The sequence below is a fragment of the Panicum virgatum genome, chromosome 3N (assembly GCF_016808335.1).
Source record: "Panicum virgatum strain AP13 chromosome 3N, P.virgatum_v5, whole genome shotgun sequence".
In the NCBI taxonomy this organism is placed as follows: domain Eukaryota; kingdom Viridiplantae; phylum Streptophyta; class Magnoliopsida; order Poales; family Poaceae; genus Panicum; species Panicum virgatum.
Window position 1 is genome coordinate 2793945 of NC_053147.1, and position 21040 is coordinate 2814984.

At 45.3% G+C, this 21040-nt stretch overlaps 2 protein-coding genes across 2 annotated transcripts; one reads left to right on the plus strand and one right to left on the minus strand.

Annotated features, from left to right (window-relative positions):
• Positions 1 to 1712: 1712 nt before the first annotated feature.
• Positions 1713 to 3700, minus strand: LOC120663708 (transcription factor PCF3-like). Its single transcript, XM_039942602.1, has one exon. It carries the CDS (start codon positions 3477 to 3479, stop codon positions 2280 to 2282), a length of 1200 nt encoding a protein of 399 aa, XP_039798536.1. The 5' UTR covers positions 3480 to 3700; the 3' UTR covers positions 1713 to 2279.
• An 11001-nt stretch (positions 3701 to 14701) lies between these two features.
• On the plus strand, positions 14702 to 20944 carry LOC120663709 (dystrophia myotonica WD repeat-containing protein-like). The gene is made up of 11 exons (XM_039942603.1): positions 14702 to 15136; positions 15725 to 16039; positions 16123 to 16231; positions 16336 to 16438; positions 17205 to 17292; positions 17376 to 17459; positions 18167 to 18263; positions 18365 to 18452; positions 19217 to 19322; positions 19409 to 19498; positions 20056 to 20944. The coding sequence occupies exons 1-11, from the start codon at positions 14960 to 14962 to the stop codon at positions 20485 to 20487; spliced, it is 1689 nt and encodes a 562-aa protein (XP_039798537.1). The 5' UTR covers positions 14702 to 14959; the 3' UTR covers positions 20488 to 20944.
• Positions 20945 to 21040: the final 96 nt, after the last annotated feature.

Below are 21040 nucleotides of genomic sequence, written 5' to 3' on the forward strand. Positions count from 1 at the left end.
GGAAATACTACGTGGCCTTTTGATTTATAGAAGCCCTTTTAAACCAGAGAAAACATTATACTAGGTTCCTAGATGGACGTTTATTTCCTCTTCTTGAGAAAAAAAACCCCCAAGGAGCATTTGTTTTATTTAAAACAATTTTTATGATATTATTTATATTGCGGTCCAAGCAGACGCGGAGTGATTAGCAGACCATTTTCCTTGCTGGCCACTCAACGTCCCAGAGTGATAGCAGCAGTACAAGTACGGCGACCTATTTGTTTAGGCAAGATCCACTGCGTTCGGCAGGCTGGAGTTGGAGCCTGGAGCTGGAATGGTGTGAGAGAAAAATATTGTTGGGTTGGCTGGAGCTGGAGCTGGAGCTGGTGGCTGAAGTGGTGTGAGAGAAAAATACTGTTGGGCTGGAGCTAGAGCTGGCTGCCGAACGCAGTGATCGTCCATGGACGCTGCCGTCACTTTCTCTCTTTCTTTTGCTGACGGCACCGATGTCTACTGCATTGCATATTTGCATGCTCGAATAGTAGAGTGGATAATGCCCAGCTTTGTACTAGTATGTACACACCCCCTTCACATCCATCTAAAAGACGCGAAAATCATCTGCTATCCTGCTCCCCTGACGCGTGCGACCATAACAGCGACATTTAAATCCCATTCTCCTAAGATTCTCTTGCGCCGAGATACATACATAATTCTTGATGGTTTCGTGGAGAGTTTTATAACATTTGATATTATCAATTTTGCTGACATGTTAATAAGATAGAATGATTGAGTTTTATGAGATGTGAGGAGCTTTATCATCATAAAATTCATCTAATATAGTTAATTAGTTTCCAGTCTAGATAATTATACTATGAAACTGTGAGACTGAGCTAACCTGAGCGAGGTTAACGCAAAAATAAAATATCTGGGCAATCGCGCGAGCAGCAGCCGCCGGATGCACGCCGAGATCCGTGCGGCCGCAACGGGGAGCGCCGAGGTCGCTGTGAGCGCTGACGCGACGGGCAATTATTAAAGGGATAATCCCAACTTGGTGAGGGGGGTAGGGACGCCTGCGCTTTGTTAATCGATCCCGTCGCTGTCAGTTTTCTCTCTTTTTTCCTCTGTCCCTTCATCAAACACCCATTATCCTCCCCCTAGGCTACCTCCCTGTTATTACGCTGCTCTCTTTTGGCCCCGCGCGAGCTCTTTCCGGTCTACCAGAAATGGCTAGCTTGCTAGCCCTAGAAAACCTCGTGTAAAGAACACAATAGAAATACTAGCCAGTAACAATCGCAGAACGACGATCAGTTCAGGTCGCGTCCTATCTTCTATCAGTGTGGGTGTTGACTGCTGTGCCAAGCACAAATAGCAAGCATGGAATTCGTAGCAAAATGAAATCCAATTTGAGGTCAGCTTGGATTGGGTGAGGATGGTTCAATTGAAAAATATACTACTTCTGTAAACTATTCTGATCCACATACCACGACATGTGAAATTTTTCTTACGGTTTTTGCCATATGCAGTGCCTAGGACAAAGATGCAGCTTTCCATGTCCAGTGACGTCACAATATGTGCACTGCCTATGGAGAAGCAAGCACTATCATTCATGGTGACATCAAAAAGAAAAACAGAAGTGTATCCCAATGATATGAGCGCAGCAAATCATTGCTATAAAAACCCAGAATTCGAACAGCGCAAGACATCACACGAGCACAGAAAATAGCACCCTGACGAAACAACGAAACTAGTCACAATTCATGGTGACGATGCATGAGCAAACCAACGACTACAATTAACATTCTTGCAATTCGCGAGGAGGAACTAGAATTAACAACGCAGCAAAAAGGTAAAAAAAAATCAAGATGATCAGCTGTATATACAGATCGATCCCTCTCAAACTCGTGTCCTCGGCCCTCCTAACTCGGACCCACTACTCATCATCATCACACCCGTCTCACCAACGCAATCATTCATAGAACAATCCAAAAAAAAAATCAACAGAAACAGATTCCAAAAAACTAATGGAACTAGCAACAAGTTTTGCTCTTGCATTGGCTTGGCTTGGCTTGCTTCCCTTGCTTCTTGCACAAAAGCTTGCGCTCCATCTCCATGATTGACGCCACCGTTTCCTCCAGCCAATCATCCTAACCCCAATCCGGTGACAGCTCAGGGCGATCCTCCCGCGAGCAAAGAGAGCAAAATTCTAAGCTCTAACACCTATTGGATGCGGATGCTAGCTACCAGAGTAGATGCGGTCATGGCGGCGGATTCGGAGCTCATCATCATGTTGTCGCGGGAGCTTACTGTGAGCTGTTGTTGCCATGGTTCTCCTCCCCGCTGTCGTCGCCGCCCTCCTCTTCGTTGCCGCCGCCTTCGCCGCCGTGCTGCTGGTCCCCTTCAGGCTGCTGGTGCTGCTGCTGGTCCTCGCTTCCGCCGCGGTTGTATGCATTGAGCCCGGCGAGCATGCCTATGTTGGTCTCCGACATGCCGCCGCCGCCGCCTCCAGCGCTGCTGTGGTAGCTGGCCCGGGACATGAACTGCAGAGGCGCCTGCACGGTGGCGGTCCCGCCGCCGCCGCCGCTGAAGGACCACATGGGCTGCTCCGCCGGCCGCGCGGCGGCGGCCGAGCTAGCGGACACGGGCAGCATCCAGAACCCGCCGGATGGCGCTGCGGCGTTGGGCCCCACAGCCCACATTGCGGCGGACGGCGGCGGTGGCGGCGTCGCCGCCTGCTGCTCGCGCGCCTTGGGCGCGCTCGGATCTTGGCGGTCGTCGTCCTCCTTGAACAGGTCCTCCCGGTAGCGCTTCCGCATGTAGGCGTCGCCTGCGCTGGGGTCCTGCTGCTGCGGCGGGAGGAGGTGGTGGTGGTAGCCCATCATGGCGGACATGTCGTGCGGCGCGGGGGCCGCCTGGTGGTGGTGCGGGTGGAGCGCGAGCGCCGGGAAAGGCGCGGCGCGGGTGGGGTTGGCGGCGGCGGCGGCTCCCGAGCGGATGGAGATGTTGAGCGAGGAGTAGTTGGCCGGGATGGTGCCGGTGCCTGTGGCCGCGAGGATGGCGGGCTCCGCCTGCTGCAGCAGCCACTCGATGGTCTCGCCGTCGGACTTGTGGCCGAGCTCGCGGGTGAGCTGGAACACCCGCGCCGCGCACAGCGCGGGCATCCGAATCCGCCTTCCGCGGCCGTCCACCTTGGTGTGGCGGTCCTTGGACGGCCGCTTCGCCACCACGGGCCCCGCCGCGGGGGCCGCCGCCGGCACGAGAGCCTTCTTGTCGGCGCCCGCGGCCGACGACGGCTGCGCCTGCTCGGGGACGGGCGTAATAGCTAGCGCGCCCGCGAACGGGGACGGCTGCTGCTGCGGCGGCACTCCGGAGTTGGACCCCGCCGGGCCGGCGTAGTAGAAAGGGTGGCCACCGCTCGCGCCGCCAGCAGCGGCGGTCGCCCCGGAGCTGTTGCTGCTCGACGGCGCCCCGCCCCCTCCTCCCCCGCCGCCGCCGTGGTCCATGCTCCCACGCCTCCCGGCAAAGGAGCAAACGCACCAGAGAACCTTCCTTTACAGGCAGGGACGCGCCCGAATGGAAAGGCGGCGCCTTTGGGTTCCGGAGGCCGCGTGACGCGGTGTGGCGGCGGCCGGAGGCAGGGCGGAGGAGGAGCGGGGCAGGGAGCACGTGCAGGGCACGCACGGCACGGTGGGGGAGGGGGAGGGGGAAGGCGGCGCGCGGTGGGGCGGGGGGTGGGGTTGGGAGGGAAGGGGGAGAGAGCCAAGGGGGAGCGGGGGCAGGGAGAGACAGAGAGAGAGAGAGAGAGAGGGCGACAGACAGGGAAGGGTGGCCGGGGTGGGGTTGCGGCCTTTGCTTATTCTTGTTTGCGGCCTTTTCGGCATTTCTATAAAACCCTAGAGCTGATATTGGGTGGCGTCGCCTCTCGTTTTCACATTCCCACTTTCGCTTCATTTTGATTGGTCGACAGACCAGTCCGAATTTCCATCCTCAAAAGTGGGGTGAAGTTTGTTTCTATAAACCAAAAAATATGCTGCCTGCAAAATTAAATAAATACTTTTTAAAAAAATATAAAACTAGGTTATATATCAGTCGCCAATAATTCAGAGATGTTGAGCACAATATACCTTTCGCCGGTAATGTATCAAAATGAGGGACTCACACGCGATCTTATAGTTTGAAAAGAAAACACCCATTAAAACTATTCTATTACGATGAACGTATCATCTAGTAACATCGTCAAAGTTAGGAAGTCATACATTTCTTCTATGTTGATGAATAACTGAAACAGAAATTTTATCGTTTAGCTACTTCAATAGAAGTTACAAAGTATTACATTTCTTCTACTACGACAAAAAAAAAACTGAAACAGCAGCATCAATTGAAGTTAGGAGTAGTACAAAACCACAACTGGAACGTGTCGCTTGGCAACGTCGATTGAAGTTAGGAAGTATTACATTTATTCTATTATAACGAATTTCTGGAATGGAAACATAGCACTTAACGGTGTCCATTGAAGTTAGGTACATTTTTTAGCAATGTTTCGCTTAGCAATGTGGATCTGAGTTATGAACATAAAAGTACCACTTGGTAACGTCCATCGAAGTTAAGAAGCAGTGCATATACATGTATGATATGGAATCAAGTCTTTTCTTTCGATTTTTCACCACATTTATTTTTGTTGTCGTCAAAGTTTTAGGTGCTACTCCGTACGCTCTTCACCTGTACACAATGCATGGCGACAAATCATCTGACTTCGTATGTTTACTATTCTAATTTAGAGTTTAGACGTGGTGGGTAGATATATAGTCCTATGGTGAATGAAATAAGTTTCCATAACTTCAATTGACACATACAAACTGTCTAGTGCGGCGTAGATAAACCATGCAAAATGGATACTCGCCGTGTAGCTTATCATCTTGTGTAAATTAATTCATTATGGCTTCATAAAGTACGGCTATCACTCCAGTCACTAATTTTTTTTATTTCAAGAACATAGTCATATTTTGTAGTGATACGGGGTGAAAAATTATGACATTACTTTTTAGGAAAAATCTGCGCGTATGATTTTTACACTTGCAATGTACTACAAATAATAAAATTGAAAACAAGACAAATGCCTTGGGGAGCCGAAAATTCCCGGCACGGTTTTGGCGGCACCCTTTCCCTCTCTTTTTTTGCCTGCTTTTGGCTTTCCGCAGGGGTCCTTTTTAATTTGTTTTGGAGGGAAGACTCCCGACCTGAAGCGCGGCCGGGAGAAAAGAGCGGAGTAGGCCACCCGTGCGTGGGTCCTCGGAATGAGGGACGCGGAGCAAGGATCGGCCGGGCGAGCGAGTCCAGGCGTCCAGCGGCTGCCCCCCCCCCCCCCTGCTTTTCCGGCCTTTGCGCCAGGCACGGCCAAAAGCCTGCCTCTGCACAAACCCCACATGCGATGCGCCCACACCAGTACCAGTACGTGCACCACACCTTGAGGCAGGCCGCAGGCGAGGCGATTAGGAGTAGGATGCAAACGGTAATAAAATAGTAAAATGAATATGTGATATTTTCAAAGAAAAATAAATATGTGAGATATTCCAATCCGTTTTCATGCGTATCCATAGAAACTGAAAGGAAATAGCACATATCTGAGGTATTCGAATCAATTTCTAAGCGTATTCAATCTGTCTTTAATTTTAGAGGCGAGGCTACAAAATTTATGATTATTTTTGAAGGAAGAGGCTCCAAAAAATGTTCTTGGCATAGATCTTTACCCGTAAATCTCGTAAACAAAAAAAACATCACATCGAATGTTTTGACACATGTATGGAGTACTAAATGAAGTCTATTTATAAAAAATTTGCATGGACGGGCTGTAAATCGCGAGACGAATCTAATGAGCTTACTTAATCCATGATTTGCAACAGTGACGCTACAGTAACCATCCGCTAATTATGAATTAATTAGTTTCATTAGATTCGTTTCGCGATTTACATCCCATCTGTGCAAAATGTTTTGTAAATAGACTTTATTTAGTATTTCAAATTAGAAAGATTCCATCGCAAAATTTTTTGCGTTAGAACTAAACACGGCCTTAGCGGATTTTTGAAAGGTTTGCATGTTTTTCACATGTGGTTTGGCTTCCCCCCTCCAGTCTCTGCATTTGCATTATGGCTACTTGGGCATATTTGGTGGTAACTGGTTAAAAGTAACTTACATGCTCATGCATGCATGTGTTTTTCACGAGGGCGTTTTCAACTTTTTGTGGTTGTTGGTGTTGGTGTTAAATTTTTCCTCTTTTCACTTTTGTGTGGTAGGTGGTGGTGTGTTTCTGAAGAAGAGAAATTAATACTTTAATAGGAATGCATGGAAAATTACTTGAGCGTTCAAATGAAAACTACTTGAGCGTTCAAATGAAGCGTGTTCCGATTCCATCTTTTCAAAATCAGTTAATACAATATAAGATGGCTATTGCAAAATTTAATAAAAATATAATAAGAGGATTTTCAGCAGATTAATCATCTCCTTCCCAATAATAAATTGTTCTTTTAGTAATAGGAGGTGTTCTAATAAATTACCAATTTTGTTTTTGATATGGAAATATTTTTGGTGATTAAAAAAACCCACCTTCCTCTCACTCAAATATAGAGAATTTCTTCCTCTACCCTATTATTTGAGTAATATACTATATCATTGTCTAATAAAAATATAAAAAGTATTATTGGAGATGCTAAAAGGTGTTTACTTTATGCATAATTGGGGCATGCGTGTGAGCTGGGGAGGAGACGACTAGAGAAGGAGGTGCGAGTAGCCAATGAGTGCCAGCTAGATGTGGGGAGGGAGCGTGTTGTAAAACTTTTGCGCATGATTGAGCGGAGTGGAATGGTTTTGTGGTGTGGATGGAATTGAAAGAGGGCGGGGCGGGGGACACTGCAGGTGGGGGTGTCAGACCGGGGAGCATCTAATGCTGCTGACAGCTCATCCCCCAACAGCACCAACCCCAACCCTTCTCTCTGTAGTAGGCTATTTTTATACTCTTGATAAATGAATTCAAATTCGTGCGCAAACTTTTTTCCCAAACCTGATTGCCAAAACAAGGTAAGGCCGGTGTTAGTGATTGGATCCATTGGTTATACTCCAATACTATAAAATTAACTGGAACCTGACAGCAAACACATGCATAAAGAAAAGGCACACACAGTGGGAGCCAAGGAATATCTGCTGTCTATGCGAGTACTACTAATCTTTACCATGGTGGCAATGATTAAACAAGCTGATCGCGCAGAATGTCTTTTACCCGCGCATAACACGGCGGAATTAAAAATAGCAGCCGAATACTTTATTCTACACTATAGTTTCGTTACAAAGGAAAACGAAAAGATCTCCGGTAGTAGTGGCGCTGATGATGAGGGGGCGAGGGAAATACGAGTAAACAAACGGAGGGACAGGACAGGAATACTACAACAGTGGGGTGGATGGGCAGGGAAAGGGGTTTCCTGCCAGTCAACTCCAGGCTGGCCCCACCCGCCCGCATTAAAGAAACCAATGGGGAACGGTTCCTTGGTGGGCCCGGGCACTGCTTCTACTGTAGCAGCAGCGGGGCGAGGGGTACCCGAAACCCGATTACAACGGGGTACCCGAAATCTGATGGGTTTTTCTCCATTAGTTACGGGTTTAGGTCATTGGATTCATTACGGATGTCTGAGATTGCACCGCCAGTCACGTTGTGACTTGCGACAAAGTCACCCAATCTGGATCCTGCCGGTGGCCGACTAGCCGGTGCCAGGGTGGTGAAGGTGGGATGGAAAGGCCCGGTTCTCTTCCAAAAAAAATTGCTACAGTAACCGGCACATCGAATTTTCGGATATATATATAGAGCATTAAATATAGTTAGAAAAATAATTAATTACACAGTCTAGCTAATTAGTACGAGATGAATCTTTTAAGCCTAATTAGTTCATGATTGGATATTATTTGTCAAGTAACAACGAACTGTGCTACAGTACTTTTCATCCCAAAATCGCGAACTGAACGGGGCCAAAATTTCCACACAGTTTTCTGTATTATTATATCATTTCAGACTTTTTTCTACTTTTAGAAAAAAAAAACATAAAAATTATTATTTTTAATAAATTTATAGTTTTTTTTACTATATTTGATTTTATTAATTTCATAAAAATAAAAATTGCAATCCGACTGCCACCATTTTTTTTTGATCGATTCTGATTGGACAGCGAGGAGGGTAAAAATGAAAGTAAAAATGCGGGGTAGTAGTAATAAAGAATGGGCGGGGATGTGATGAACTGATGATTATACTTCCGGCCAACCAGCCAGCCAGCCAGGCGGCCACGTTCCACGTTTTTTGGCCGGGATCCATCATTCCGTTCCGTTTCAGATTCAAACGGATTATTGGTACGCTAATTACAGCACTAGAGCAGTATTATAAGGCAAACTAAGCAGAGTGTATGAGCAACATTAAAGTTGAGATACAGTTTTCAAAATACCTTGTGAGAGGAGGAGGTGAGCTATATATTAATAATGAAATATATGTCAACACGAGTCATCATTAGACGAATACGGAGTAGGTTGTTAGATGAGCTGTAAATAATATTGGCACAAAACCAAAATTATCAAGTGGGAAGTGATTTGGCTCTTGCTCCTGTTGGCAAATGGTCTGGTGGTTCCTATGGCTATCTCCGGCAAGGCACGGGCGCACGGCCACCAGCGGGTCAAAGCAGAGGTCAAACGCCATGGCAGCGGAGAGGTGTGAACCCTAGCGGCGGCGACCGGCGACGCAGACCATTCGAAAAGGCGCACGCATGTGTGGTCAGGTCTGACCGCGCAGGCAGTTTTGTTGACTTCACGTCTTCACCGGCGGGGCGGGACGGGTCGCTCGCCGTGAACGAACATAATATATTCCCTTTATCATTTGTTTTATTTTGTCAGCCAACTAACTAACAGTATTGTTTTTTCATATTAAATCAGTATCAACTATTATCTACCAATCAGTTAATAGTACTGTTCTCTAATAATAAATCAACATCATCACGAACACAGCCGAAGGATCCGGATCGCCTGTGCCGTCCCCATCATGTGATCAACCCTGCAGCGCCACTAGAATCCTTTTTTCGTCCCCTCCCTGGCTCCGTGCCTTACGTCTCCTCTCCTGCTGCAAGTTGGCCAGAGGGCAGACATGCTCTGGTATTCCTTCCTCGCTCTCTCGCAATGCGCGCGCGCTCTCTCTCTCTCTTGATAAAGGCCTAGGCCGGCTTTCTAAGATTTCAGTGGCCACCCGGCCCACCCCAGCTCCCACGGCTCAGCCTGGGCGTTCCGTAAATACCGAAGTGATCGGTTCGGTATTCGCTACCTATACAAATTCGGTTTCTCAAAAATTAGTACCAATCGTTTCTAAAAAAATTTGGTACCAAGAGAATTTAGTATCAGTAAATTCGGTTCGGTTTCGGTATTTATCGAACAGTACCAAATTAGTCACAGAGAAGATGTAATAGCCAGCTCAAAAACTAATTTTGACATAATTTCATAGATATTGATAGTGCAATATACAAATACATATAAAAATCCACATGACTATAAGTGTGAGTGCCAAAAATACATAATATATTGTCTATAATTATAAAATAAATTATATAACAACACTCAAACTTATCACATTTCATGTAAATTCGGTAACTTCGGTAAATTCGGTTCGGTTTCGGTATTTACGTCGGTAATTCGATTCCTCAAAACTCAAAACCGAATACTTCGATTTCGGTAATTTGGGTTCGATATTCGGTTGTCGGTATTTTTGTGCCCAGGTGACCCACGGGCCACAGTGAAAATTTGTAATGCGACCGGCTTCCACCATTCATGCGGCAGCGGCATGACCCCGGTCAGCGGCGGATCGGCAGCCAAGCTAGCTGCGCACGTGATCGACTGGCCCAGCCTACGTCTGCATGCCCAGCCTAGTTGCACGTACACGTCCCACTCGAAAAAAAAGGTTGCACGTGCCTATAGCTTGAACGGGGCCGGTAAAAAAGAATGAGAGATTAAAGGCTCTGTTTAGTTCCCTCAAAAATCCCCACAAAAACATCACATCTCCATCACATCGAAACATTAAATGTAGCAAATGACCCATGCATGGAGTACTAAAAGTAGGTAAATAAAAAAACTAATTGCATAGTTTTGATGTACGTTGCGAGACGAATCTTTTGAGTCTAGTTAGGTCATAGTAGGACAATATCTACCACAAATAAACGAAACGTGCTACAGTGCACTACAGTTTATTTCACCCTGCGCTACAGTGCATTTCGTGGTAACTAAAGGCCATGTTTGGTTACATGTCCCATCAAAATTTCACAAAAAGACAAATGTCCGCATGGAGTACTAAATGAAATTTATTTGCAAAACTTTTTTAGGGATGGGTGTAACTTTTCGAGACGAATCTAATGAGCCAAGTTTCATCATGATTGGCTACAGTGATGCTACAGTGACCGCGCTCAATCATCCCCTAATCGTGCGGTCAAAGGCCTCATTAGCTAGACCAACTGCTACAATACCATAGTTGTGGAGGTAATTTTGCAATTAGACTTTATTTAATACCCTTAATTAATGGTCAAAGCATCAAAAAGTTTTCCTCAAAACTTTTTCACAGAGTAACCAAACACGGCCAAACACAGCCAAAGTTTACAGTGCTGGGAGGCAAAGGAGTGAAAAGAGTGCATGTGCAGAGGAGCGAGCGTGCGCGGGCTCGGGCGACATCTTTTTACTGCCAACTTTGGCACCGCTTTCAAAACTTTACCGCGCGCTGGAGAGCAGTGCTAGACGTACTGCTGCTAGTACTGCACTGCATCTGCATGTGATGATGTGCAAAGTTACCACGCGAGTTTCTCCAATCCGAAGTCACACGATCGCCGTCGCCTTTGATAGGCTGCACAAAGCGGGTTGATTTTGTTGTTGTTGTTCTTCTTCTTCTCATTTTGTGGACAATTGCATCGAGTATTTCCTCCTACTCCCCCCTCCTTGGGCTAGGCAGCAAAGCAAGCAGGATCCTAGTGGCACCTATCTACGAGTAGCTAGCTAGAGACCAAGAGTGGCCGGGCAGCACCGGCTGCCTCCCCGGCTCCCCCTACCACTGACCGGCTTATAGATGGCCAAATGGATGACCCAGTCCAACACGACACTAATCTAATTTTAACACGGTCTACTTAGGCACGGTCCACTTAGACATGCTTAATTAACCGTGTCGTGTTGGGTTGGTTCACGAGTTGAGCCAGAGGCCCAGACACGACACTAAAGTCGCTGGATCGTGCCGGGCCAGCCCATCTAACCCATCGAGCACGCCAACACGCCGGCCCATTGAGCACGCCAACACGCAGAGAGGGTGAGGGGGGAGAGAAGGGAGATAGAGAGAGAGTGTGATGTACAGTAGAGAGTTGGATGGGCTTTAAAATGGGTAGAAATTTAGGATTGAGTGGGTAAGTATGGGCTATTAATGGGCCAAATTGTGCTGAAAACAAAATTAGTCGTGTTTAATTAGGTCAGACTCATTAGTCTTGTCGGGTCAGGATCAGTACTATGGGTCGGAGTTCAGACCTAGGCACTACCCTATGCATCGTGTCGGGTCGGCCCTGACCCTATAAGTCGTGGGTTGGGCTAGGTTAGAGTAGGATTTTTTTCGTGTCGTGTCTAGTGCGTCCCATTTGACCCAATCCATTTGGCCGGCTGGCTCAAGAGGAGCAGACCGCGAGGCTTGCTGGCCTGGCTGTGGCCATGTTTGGATACCTGTCAAATCAAGTTTGCACAAAAAGACGAACGTCCGCATGGAGTATTAAATGAAGTCTATTTGCAAAATCTTTTCAGGGATAAGTGTAACTTTTCGAGACGAATCTAATGACTCAAGTTTCATCATGATTGGCTACAGTGATGCTACAGTAAACGCGCTCAATTATTCACTAATCGTGCGGTCAAAGGCCTCATTAGTTAGAGTGACTGCTACAGTACCATAGTTGTGGAGTTAATTTTGTAATTAGACTTTATTTAATACCCTTAATTGGTGGTCAAAGTACCAAAAAAATTTTCTCAAAACTTTTTCACACCTAATCCAAACATGGCCTGTGACCGTGACCCGGCCAGGGCCCAGGGTCACGCTCCCGAGGGGAAAAGAAGATGCGGGCCTATGATTGGTTGCACTGCATCTGCATGCAGCGGCGACGGGGACCACGCATTGGCATGGCATATTGGCATTGGGCCCCCCTCCTGATGATTGTGAATTTGTGATGACGTGGGCACGGGCGACGGACCTGCCCTCTCCAGCGTGGTGGTGCTGGTGGACCGCGCTCCGCTGCTGCTAACGTTTCGAGTACTGGGACTGGGCCTACGGAGATGGGGGCCCGCAAGAATGTGCTTGGGGCGGAACGCATTGTGTTTTCATTAAGATTACAAACAATACACCTTCTTCTCCTTATTCCTTCCCGAGGGTAAGAATACGAGCCTGGTCACGGAGCACGCGACAAATCTTTGAGCTAGTTTTACCTCTAGTTTATTCAGCGTACTGTATGTTCGAGTACCGACTAAGAACATGTGATCCGAGAAGATTACTAGCTAGCTAGGCGGCTGCGTGCCTTGTGTCATTACGTACAGTAGAAAAGTAAGCGTCAGAAGAAATAATCAGGTGATGTGCTGTCAGATGGATCTCCACGTACTCTGATCGTCAGTCTCCTGCGCCTGGCAAAGAACTTGGCACGAGCTGCCGTGTCAACTACCGATTGAGGCCTGCGGCGTTACTACGTGCAAGCGCATGCAGGTCTTGCGTGCACGCTGCCCTGACTTGCTGCTCGTACACCGGCAGGACGATACGCACCACCTTCCATGGGAAAAGGTTTAGCGTGCAGAGTGCAGAGTGCAGCGGCACACTACGTGTCACTGGCACTGCGTGCAGAAAGGTGACGAGACGGGATGACGCGGCGATGCATCGTTTACGTGGAGCAGCCGCCGCCTTCCGTGGCGTGCCTGCAGCCTGCCTTGTCGATCAATCCGGTCGGTGCCACGCACCGTGCCAGGGTGGGCTGCATATGTATCAATCTCTGATGCCTGATGGGCAGGACAAGACGATTGAAATGAAGACTATGTCTAATCTCTATCATTGCCGGAGGTATTATAAGGTCCGGGTGGAATCATCTAGGATTAAACTTTAGTCTTGACTAAATATAAAGTGAGTAAGTGACCATAATGCACGTTTGGATTCATGAACTAAACTTTGAGTAAGATACATATAAAAATATATAAATACTATCATTTTTTGTCTTAGATTATGCTACCGTTGTGCCTGCATATGGACTAAATTTGGATTCAGTTGAAATTAAACTTTAGTCAACATTTTAGTCCACCTATTTGGATCATCTAGTGGACTAAATTTTAGGGCAACTGATGCAAGCAGGACCTAACTATGTTCGGTAGTGGCGGATACAAGGGGAGCTCAAGCCTTCCAAATAGTCTTAAATCCCTTATATTTTTGGAAGAAAGAATGAAGGAGGGAGGAGGAGGAAGAGAAGCGAGGAAGAAGAAGAGATGTGAGATAAGGAAAAAGGATAAAACGGTGGTTGACAGGCCAGAAAAAGCATGCGTGCATGCAGGGTGCAGGCTAGGCTACATTTTTTTGAGAGGACTGGACTGCCACTCTCTTCAACGAACGGCCCCGGTCGCCTGTACGCTGACCCAGTGGGAGTGGGGGCCCATCGACACGTGTTCTCTTTAGGCCCGTCGGGCTGGTTCAATTCCGCGTTGCCATGCATCTCCTCTTTGCACTTGCTCGAGCGTGCCCCGTCACCCAATCTGAATCCAGGCGGGATTGTTCGTTCTTGCTCAAGGGGTCATCTTCAGGTTGATGATGCGGCATTCAGGGATCTTGGTTACTTGATTTAGATTTAAGAATTCCCTACATGGCCCCTCTATGTGTTGTTTTGGGACTCCTAGATAACCATTTCCATCTCCACCCCCCGCTAGCTTTAGGTCTAATGGACGGATACAAGGCCGTTGTCGCTTTAGTGCAAGTACCATTGACCACATCAGAGTCACCACTCCTTTCTAGATTTATTTTAGCATACGTGTAATTTCACAAGGTAAAGTCAAAAATAGTGGCACCGCCCCTCGAAGCAGAAGCAGCGATGGTGTCACAAAAAACAATTAGATATCGAGTAGGGTATAAATTGATGACCCTTAATACACCTCTAACCATCTTTAATTTAATTATTTGTGCTAATTTTTAAAAATAAAATCCAATCTGAAGAAGCAGCACAAATATTTGAGCTAAAAAGGTTAGAGGTGCATCCAACGAGTCACCAATTTGCACCAACGGTCAAGCAACTGTTGAGTCAATTACTGAATCGACCAATAATTTTTAATTATTAAGATCATATAACAGATAACAGGCCTATTCTCCGGTTAGCTAACTCGAAGACTCACATCTTCTTTAATTAAAACGGATGCCTGCGTACCGTTTTACCTGTGTACTCTGGCGTCCCCAGTTTACTGGTGTACCGAACGTTATGGCTTTCAATCAAAGCAGAGTTTATCTCCTTCAAAAAAAAAAAAGAATACAAACGTCTCTTATCTTCGCGGCGATTGTGCCTGGCGGAGTGGCGCGACGAGGAAGCGGGAAGCCTTCGCGCCGCAGGCGGTTACTGGCTGACGAGTGGGGCCCTTCCTTTTCGCTGTTGCCATTTTAGCGGAGAAATAATAACGCGGCCGCATTTTTCTAACTGTTTGTTCCGCCTCCAAATTACACCGAGCCATTTTTTGGTCTCGGCTTCTCCTCCCCAAATCGAGCCGGCCACCGCTCTTCCTCCCCTCCTCCTCGTCGCCGCCCGGATCCGGCTGCGCCTCCCCTAGTTCCTTCGGACCAGCGGTGAGCCGGCGGAGGTAGCGAGCGCTGTGGCGGCGGCGACGGCGGTAGGGTTGCGGTCCGGGAATTGATCCGGGGGAAGAAGAGGCGCGGGCAGCGGTGGCGCCTGGCATGGCGGGGGCGCCCGGGGTGGGGCCGGGTGCGGATGCGGGGGGCGGAGGCGGAGGCGGCGCCGCGGCGGGGCTCAAGACCTACTTCAAGACCCCCGAGGGGAGGTACAAGCTGCAGTACGAGAAGACGCACTCCGCCGTCCTGCACTACAGCCACGGCGGCAAGACCGTCTCGCAGGTACGATTGCCGACGCCGGTGCCTTCTGCTGCTAGGGGATCTAGGTGGGTGGCTGGTGGCGTGGGGGAATCAGGTTGTTGCAGTGGATGATTTTGGGTTTTGGTTTTACTGCTAACCGGAGTTTGGTTGGGTTCAGGACTGTTTTGAAGCAAAGTTGAAGTAGATTCCGTATCCTTCGGTATCTGTGCTGGGTGCTCCGTAGTAGAATTAGCGCTGCCGTTAACTTGCTTATTAGGCAATTTAGTATTAGCTGTTAAGTTTCATGGGTGATGTTGTGCTTCTGTTTGGTTTTAGTATGCATTGCGGCTTTATTTTAGTGAAGAAGCAGTATTGAACTATTGACAACTTTTGTTGGTTTATTTCTCAATTTTGCATATATATATATTTAGGACTTCTGCTTGTGTTTCTGATCAGTAGCATGGTTTATGGTGGCCATTGATTTTCATTGTCACAGCTGACAGCTGGCAGTGGCGATAGCTTGTTAAGCAATTGATAAATTTAGGGCTTTCTTCATTTCAATGATAAGCTTCTGTTTTCATAATTATTTTTGTTGTTCTGAAAACAAATGATTGGTTTTGATTGTCACAGTTGACAGTGGCATACCTCAAGGAGAAGCCTGCTAGCCAGGGCTCTCAGCCATCAACACCAAGCTCCAGCAGTGGGATGCGCTCTGCGGCAGCAAGGTTGCTGGGCAGTGGGAATGGTAGCAAGGCACTTAGCTTTGGTGGGGGCAACGGTGCAAACCGGGCTGTTGCTGGAAGCAGCCGTTTAGGAGGAGGCCTTGGTACATCTACGAACCTTGGTGGATCACAAGGGGTGACAAATTATGATGGCAAGGGCACATACATTGTCTTCAATGCTGCTGATACACTATTCATTAGTGATCTCAATTCACAGGAGAAGGTATTCAGTCTTTTTACTGGATGCAAGCTATGAACAGGTTTTGGCATCTTGCTATTTTCTGATCAGCTGGTTACTTGCACTAGGATCCAATAAAGTCCATCCATTTCAGCAACTCAAACCCACTGTGCCATGCATTCGACCCAGAGGCCAAAGAGGGGCATGACCTGATCATTGGGATGGGATCAGGGGATGGTTAGTGGAATTGATTACCTGAAACCCGTTATGCTTCAAGCTGGACTGTGCATAAATATGAGGCCTCTATTTCATTTTCTTTTCTTTTGTGGGCCATCGTGCAGTCTATTCAATGTCGCTGAGGCAACAGTTACAAGATCCTGGAAGAAAGCCTGTGGCAGCTCAACATTATAATAAGGGTGATAAAGACAGCTCCTCCAATGGCTGGTATGTTTGAATATTGACTATCAGTTCGAATGCTATAGATGATGCATATGATCTTTTGAATCTATCTATATCGACATTGTTCATAACTAGTTTAGATTGCATATCTGATATTCAATCAAGGTAGCACATGTACATGTCTGGTAATAGGGAAACAAGAACTCATCAATTTCCTGGATATATTCATGTGGTTTAAAGTCAGACATAAGGCAAAGTTTAGCAGGCAGCAAAGCTACCTGCACTTCTAGGATTCTCAGCCTTTTATAAGCTTTCCACTCTTGAGTTCTGACTTCTGACATAAGCGATGCTATTAATCTAATCCTAGTGGAGTCAGGGCTTCTTGTCCTTGGCGGCTTTGTGGTAACGCAATGGACTCTATGTATCTGTATTACTTGACTATGCATTCAAAGAACACCTTCGAAGGCCAAACTTGCTTTTTCTTATTTTAGAGTTTCGAAATTTGGTTCTTTGTGTGCCATTCGTCTAGGGTGATACAGCATCTGCTTTCATGCCTTTGAATTCTTAAACATGTTTTCTAATGAAACTATAGAGATTATTTTCTTAACTGGATTCTCGGGAACTGTTTTTCATTTTCTTATGGTGACCTTTATGTTTTTTAGTGCTGGGTGAATTGGCTATCTAAAGTTTGGTATGAATGCAATATACACAGAACATTCTGTGGTTATAGTCCTTGTAGATGCCTATCTTGCTATATCTATTTATAACTTATTAGTTCTCTAATTAACATCTGTATATAAATGTTTTGCAGTCGGTGTACATCTGTTGCGTGGGTGCCAGAGCGTGAAGGCATTTTCGTCGTTAGCCATTCTGATGGAAATTTGTATGTTTATGATAAAGTGAGCAGCTGCTAGTTATCTGATAATATTTGTTAGACTTTGTTTTGGTTGATTTGAATTGACACCCATCTTCTTGTATCCAGAACAAGGATGGGAACACAGACTGTACATTTCCAGCCGTGAAGGATCAATCCCAGTTTATGGTTGCACATGCAAAGTCGAGTAAGGTATTTTAAGTTCATCCGTGACTGCTTTCCTAAAGTGCATTACTTTGGTTAAGCAAGATGCTTCAGCTTCAGTTAATATAGTAAAAGGGTACTCCTTTTGGCTCTGTTGGCATGAATTTGCAGACTGTTCAACTCTTCAACTATTCTAACTTCGATAGTGTAACAGTGTTCTAACTTTAAATCTTCCTTAACAATGAACACTCTTATTCTTCATTTGTGAATCATGGAAATAGCAATGTTAGCTGCTAAACGGTGATAACTACTATATAATTTTCCTGTCATTCAAAATTGCACATAATGGCACAAATCTCTAGTATTTAAGAGAGCACTCCATCTAAAACATTCCAGGGGCAGATTACTGATGCCTAGTTTCCGAACTAAAATATAAAATTGTCGTTTGCTTAATTGATTACATGCATTTCAGAGTTTGCTTCTAGCATTCAGCATCATTTTTGGTAGAATGCTGTATGTCTCAAGAACTACGTATTTGTACTGCCTCCACCTGTGCACTTTTATTGGTTTTGATCACTAGATGTAGAATCAATTTTGCTACAACAACTTTAGTTCTATGAATTTATTTTTAGAGTATCTTAGAAATAGTCCTGCTTGACATTTGACAAGAGTTCTGATCAAGGTATAGAACATTATTGGCCTCGAAATGTGGCACCATAATTAACTGGGATTCATCTCATGAATAAACATTACAGAGCAACCCAATTGCTAGATGGCATATCTGTCAAGGTTCGATCAATGCAATTTCCTTTTCACCAGATGGCGCATACCTGGCGACTGTTGGGAGAGATGGTAATTGCTTTGCCTTGGGCATCTTAATTTTTTTTTCTTTTATCTCTCCATAGGGTCCACCTATCTTTCTGCTTAATCTAACATTGATGAACAATGTGCAGGTTATTTGAGAGTTTTTGATTTTTCAAAGGAACAACTAATATTTGGTGGAAGAAGTTATTATGGTGCACTGCTGTGTTGCACTTGGAGGTAAGTGTGAATGGCTTGCGCAGTTAAGAATTGTTTGACATCTATACCCTTACCCTCATGTGTTTGCCTTGTTATTTCACTTCTATCATCATTGGCTTCTTGAGTTCTTGTTGGCTATTTTAAACATTTCAATGAATGTAGCTGTACCTCTTTCTGACGAAGTCTATCTGAACTCTATTGCTTATATTCTCAAAAAGCATATGTATTGAGTAATATAAAGTAGTGCCATAATTGTGTCCTTAAAAGTTTTTTTTTGTAATCTTCTATCTGCTTATTCATGATTTGGGGTACTTGACACTTGCCAGTCATACCTGTTCCATTTGGCAACTAAATTTGCTGACTGCTGTTGCTCAACCTCAATTCTCACAGTTTGAAATATGTTGCTACTGGAACATCTAATAATTGTTGATTGACTTCCATCAGACATAGATCCTTCATGCTTATTGGTACAAGTGTCTTTTTACATGATCTGTACTATATAGTTCTGGATGTCCACCTTACTTCACATATGGTCTAATTACATAATTAATACACTATGAATCATAACAATACTTTTCTAGCATAGTTTTATTTCTTAAAATTATTTTTTGCTCAATATCATGGTTAAATATCCTAGTTTCAGTGAAGTTGCATCTTGCTTCATTCTGTTGATTATTTTTATCACTGATTTTTTATCTGCAAATTGTTTCGTACTGCTATATGGGTTTGTCACATTAAATAACATTTCAGCCTCTGACTTAATCTTATCTGCTGTGTGTCTACAGCTCAGATGGAAAATATCTATTAACAGGTGGTGAAGATGATCTTGTGCAGGTATGGAGCATGGATGACAGAAAGATCGTTGCATGGGGTGAAGGACATAATTCCTGGGTAATGGTTTCTCCTGCAATAAATTTTCTCAACGTCCCCCGTCAAACTTGATCATTGAGGATGGGGTATTTTTATTCTGTTGGCAGGTTAGTGGAGTTGCTTTTGATTCATATTGGTCCCCACCAAGTTCTGATGGAAGTGGAGAAAATGTCTATCGCTTTGGTTCTGTTGGTCAGGTATGCCAAGTTAAATATAGCTGAGAGCTTTAGTTTGAATTTTTGAAATATTACAGCACAAATTTTGTGTATTGCGATCATGTGATAATTGTGACAAGCTCTACAGAAGGCTTAGATACTGGATTTTTTATGAAAATGATATTGGACACCTGAAATTGCAAGACCTTTCTTTCCATTATCTTCCCTTGCTGGACCATTTTCAGACCTTATATTAATGAGCCTGGGCAGATTTGTGCATTCCACTGTTGAAATGAGTTAGTTTGATCAATTACTTTTATTTTTTTCTAGAGCATAGGAATTATTTTCCCCCCATCTCTAACAGTGTTATTTTCTCATGGCTTTTTCGAATGTTTTCTGTTTATGTAAGTAAAATTAAGTATTGGGGCCATTGTCCTTTTTATATTCTTGTTTTGAACATAAAGTTGATTTGGCTATAACCTTTTTGGTTTGATGTCATTTCTTGAGCATACTAGCACATGCTTAAATATTGCCAATTGGCATTTTGCTTATGGCATGATCTATTCCTGGAGTAAATTTCCATTGTGACATACTTGTAGGACACCCAACTGCTTCTGTGGGACCTGGCACTTGATGAGATTGTTGTCCCACTACGTCATCCTTCAAGTGCCTCACCGACATTTAGCGGTGGGAGTCCGTCTGCACATTGGGACAACGCTTGCCCTCCAACAGGTGTTCTCCAGCCTTCTCCAAGGATGCGAGATGTCCCGAAGCTATCACCACTTGTTGCCCACCGAGTACATGCCGATCCCCTCTCCGGTCTGGTGTTCACTAATGAATCAATCCTCACCATCTGTCGTGAGGGCCTCATCAAAATCTGGGCCAGACCGGACCAGAGTGAAAACAACCAGCAATCAAATTCTTCTGAATTCGTTTTAGGTAGCCCTGTTCCAAAGGATAGGGTGATCACATCTTCTAATAAAGTAGGTGGCTCCAGCTTCAAGAAACCATCGTCTGTTCTTGTCACATGACGAACCGACAGGATGTTCCTTGTGGGCATTTTTCGACATGATGTTCATTGTGGGCGTTTTCCTCTGCTTACCCTGATCACTGTGGTGGTCATGTTTCTTACCAGCACCGTGTTTGAGGGGGAAACTGAAGTTCTCGAAAGAAGGCCGCCGTTGGAGGAAAACATTTGTTCATAGATGTTCCCGGGCTTACAGAAATGCTAGCGTTGCCAGTTGTGGCGCAAAAGAATAATGGAATATGCTCTTGTACAGATACATATATTTAATGATAAAATTGTATAAATGTATTGTGTGTTCCATATAATTCAGTAACTACCAAAAGATGATGGGATGCCATGTATCCATTAGCTGGTGGTTTGGTGGTATCCTTCCTAAGGTCTATCACTTTTTAGGAGACCTGTAAATTATGAAGTATGAACCATATTATTTAAAGAATGTTTCGGTCTCTCTTCGTGTATTACTATTACTTTTCTCCTTCAATTATAGTGAAAACCATCATCGAGACTTGTAGGATATTTCTGTATGATATTGATGATTTATCTAATATTGTGATTAT

Coding starts and splice junctions, on each gene's coding strand:
- LOC120663708 (XM_039942602.1), bottom strand. CDS start 3,479: ATGGACCACGGCGGCGGCGGGGGAGGAGGGGGCGGGGCGCCGTCGAGC.
- LOC120663709 (XM_039942603.1), top strand. CDS start 14,960: ATGGCGGGGGCGCCCGGGGTGGGGCCGGGTGCGGATGCGGGGGGCGGA. Junction 16,232..16,335: donor TGGGATGGGATCAGGGGATG/GTTAGTGGAATT, acceptor GCCATCGTGCAG/TCTATTCAATGTCGCTGAGG. Junction 18,264..18,364: donor GGCGACTGTTGGGAGAGATG/GTAATTGCTTTG, acceptor AACAATGTGCAG/GTTATTTGAGAGTTTTTGAT.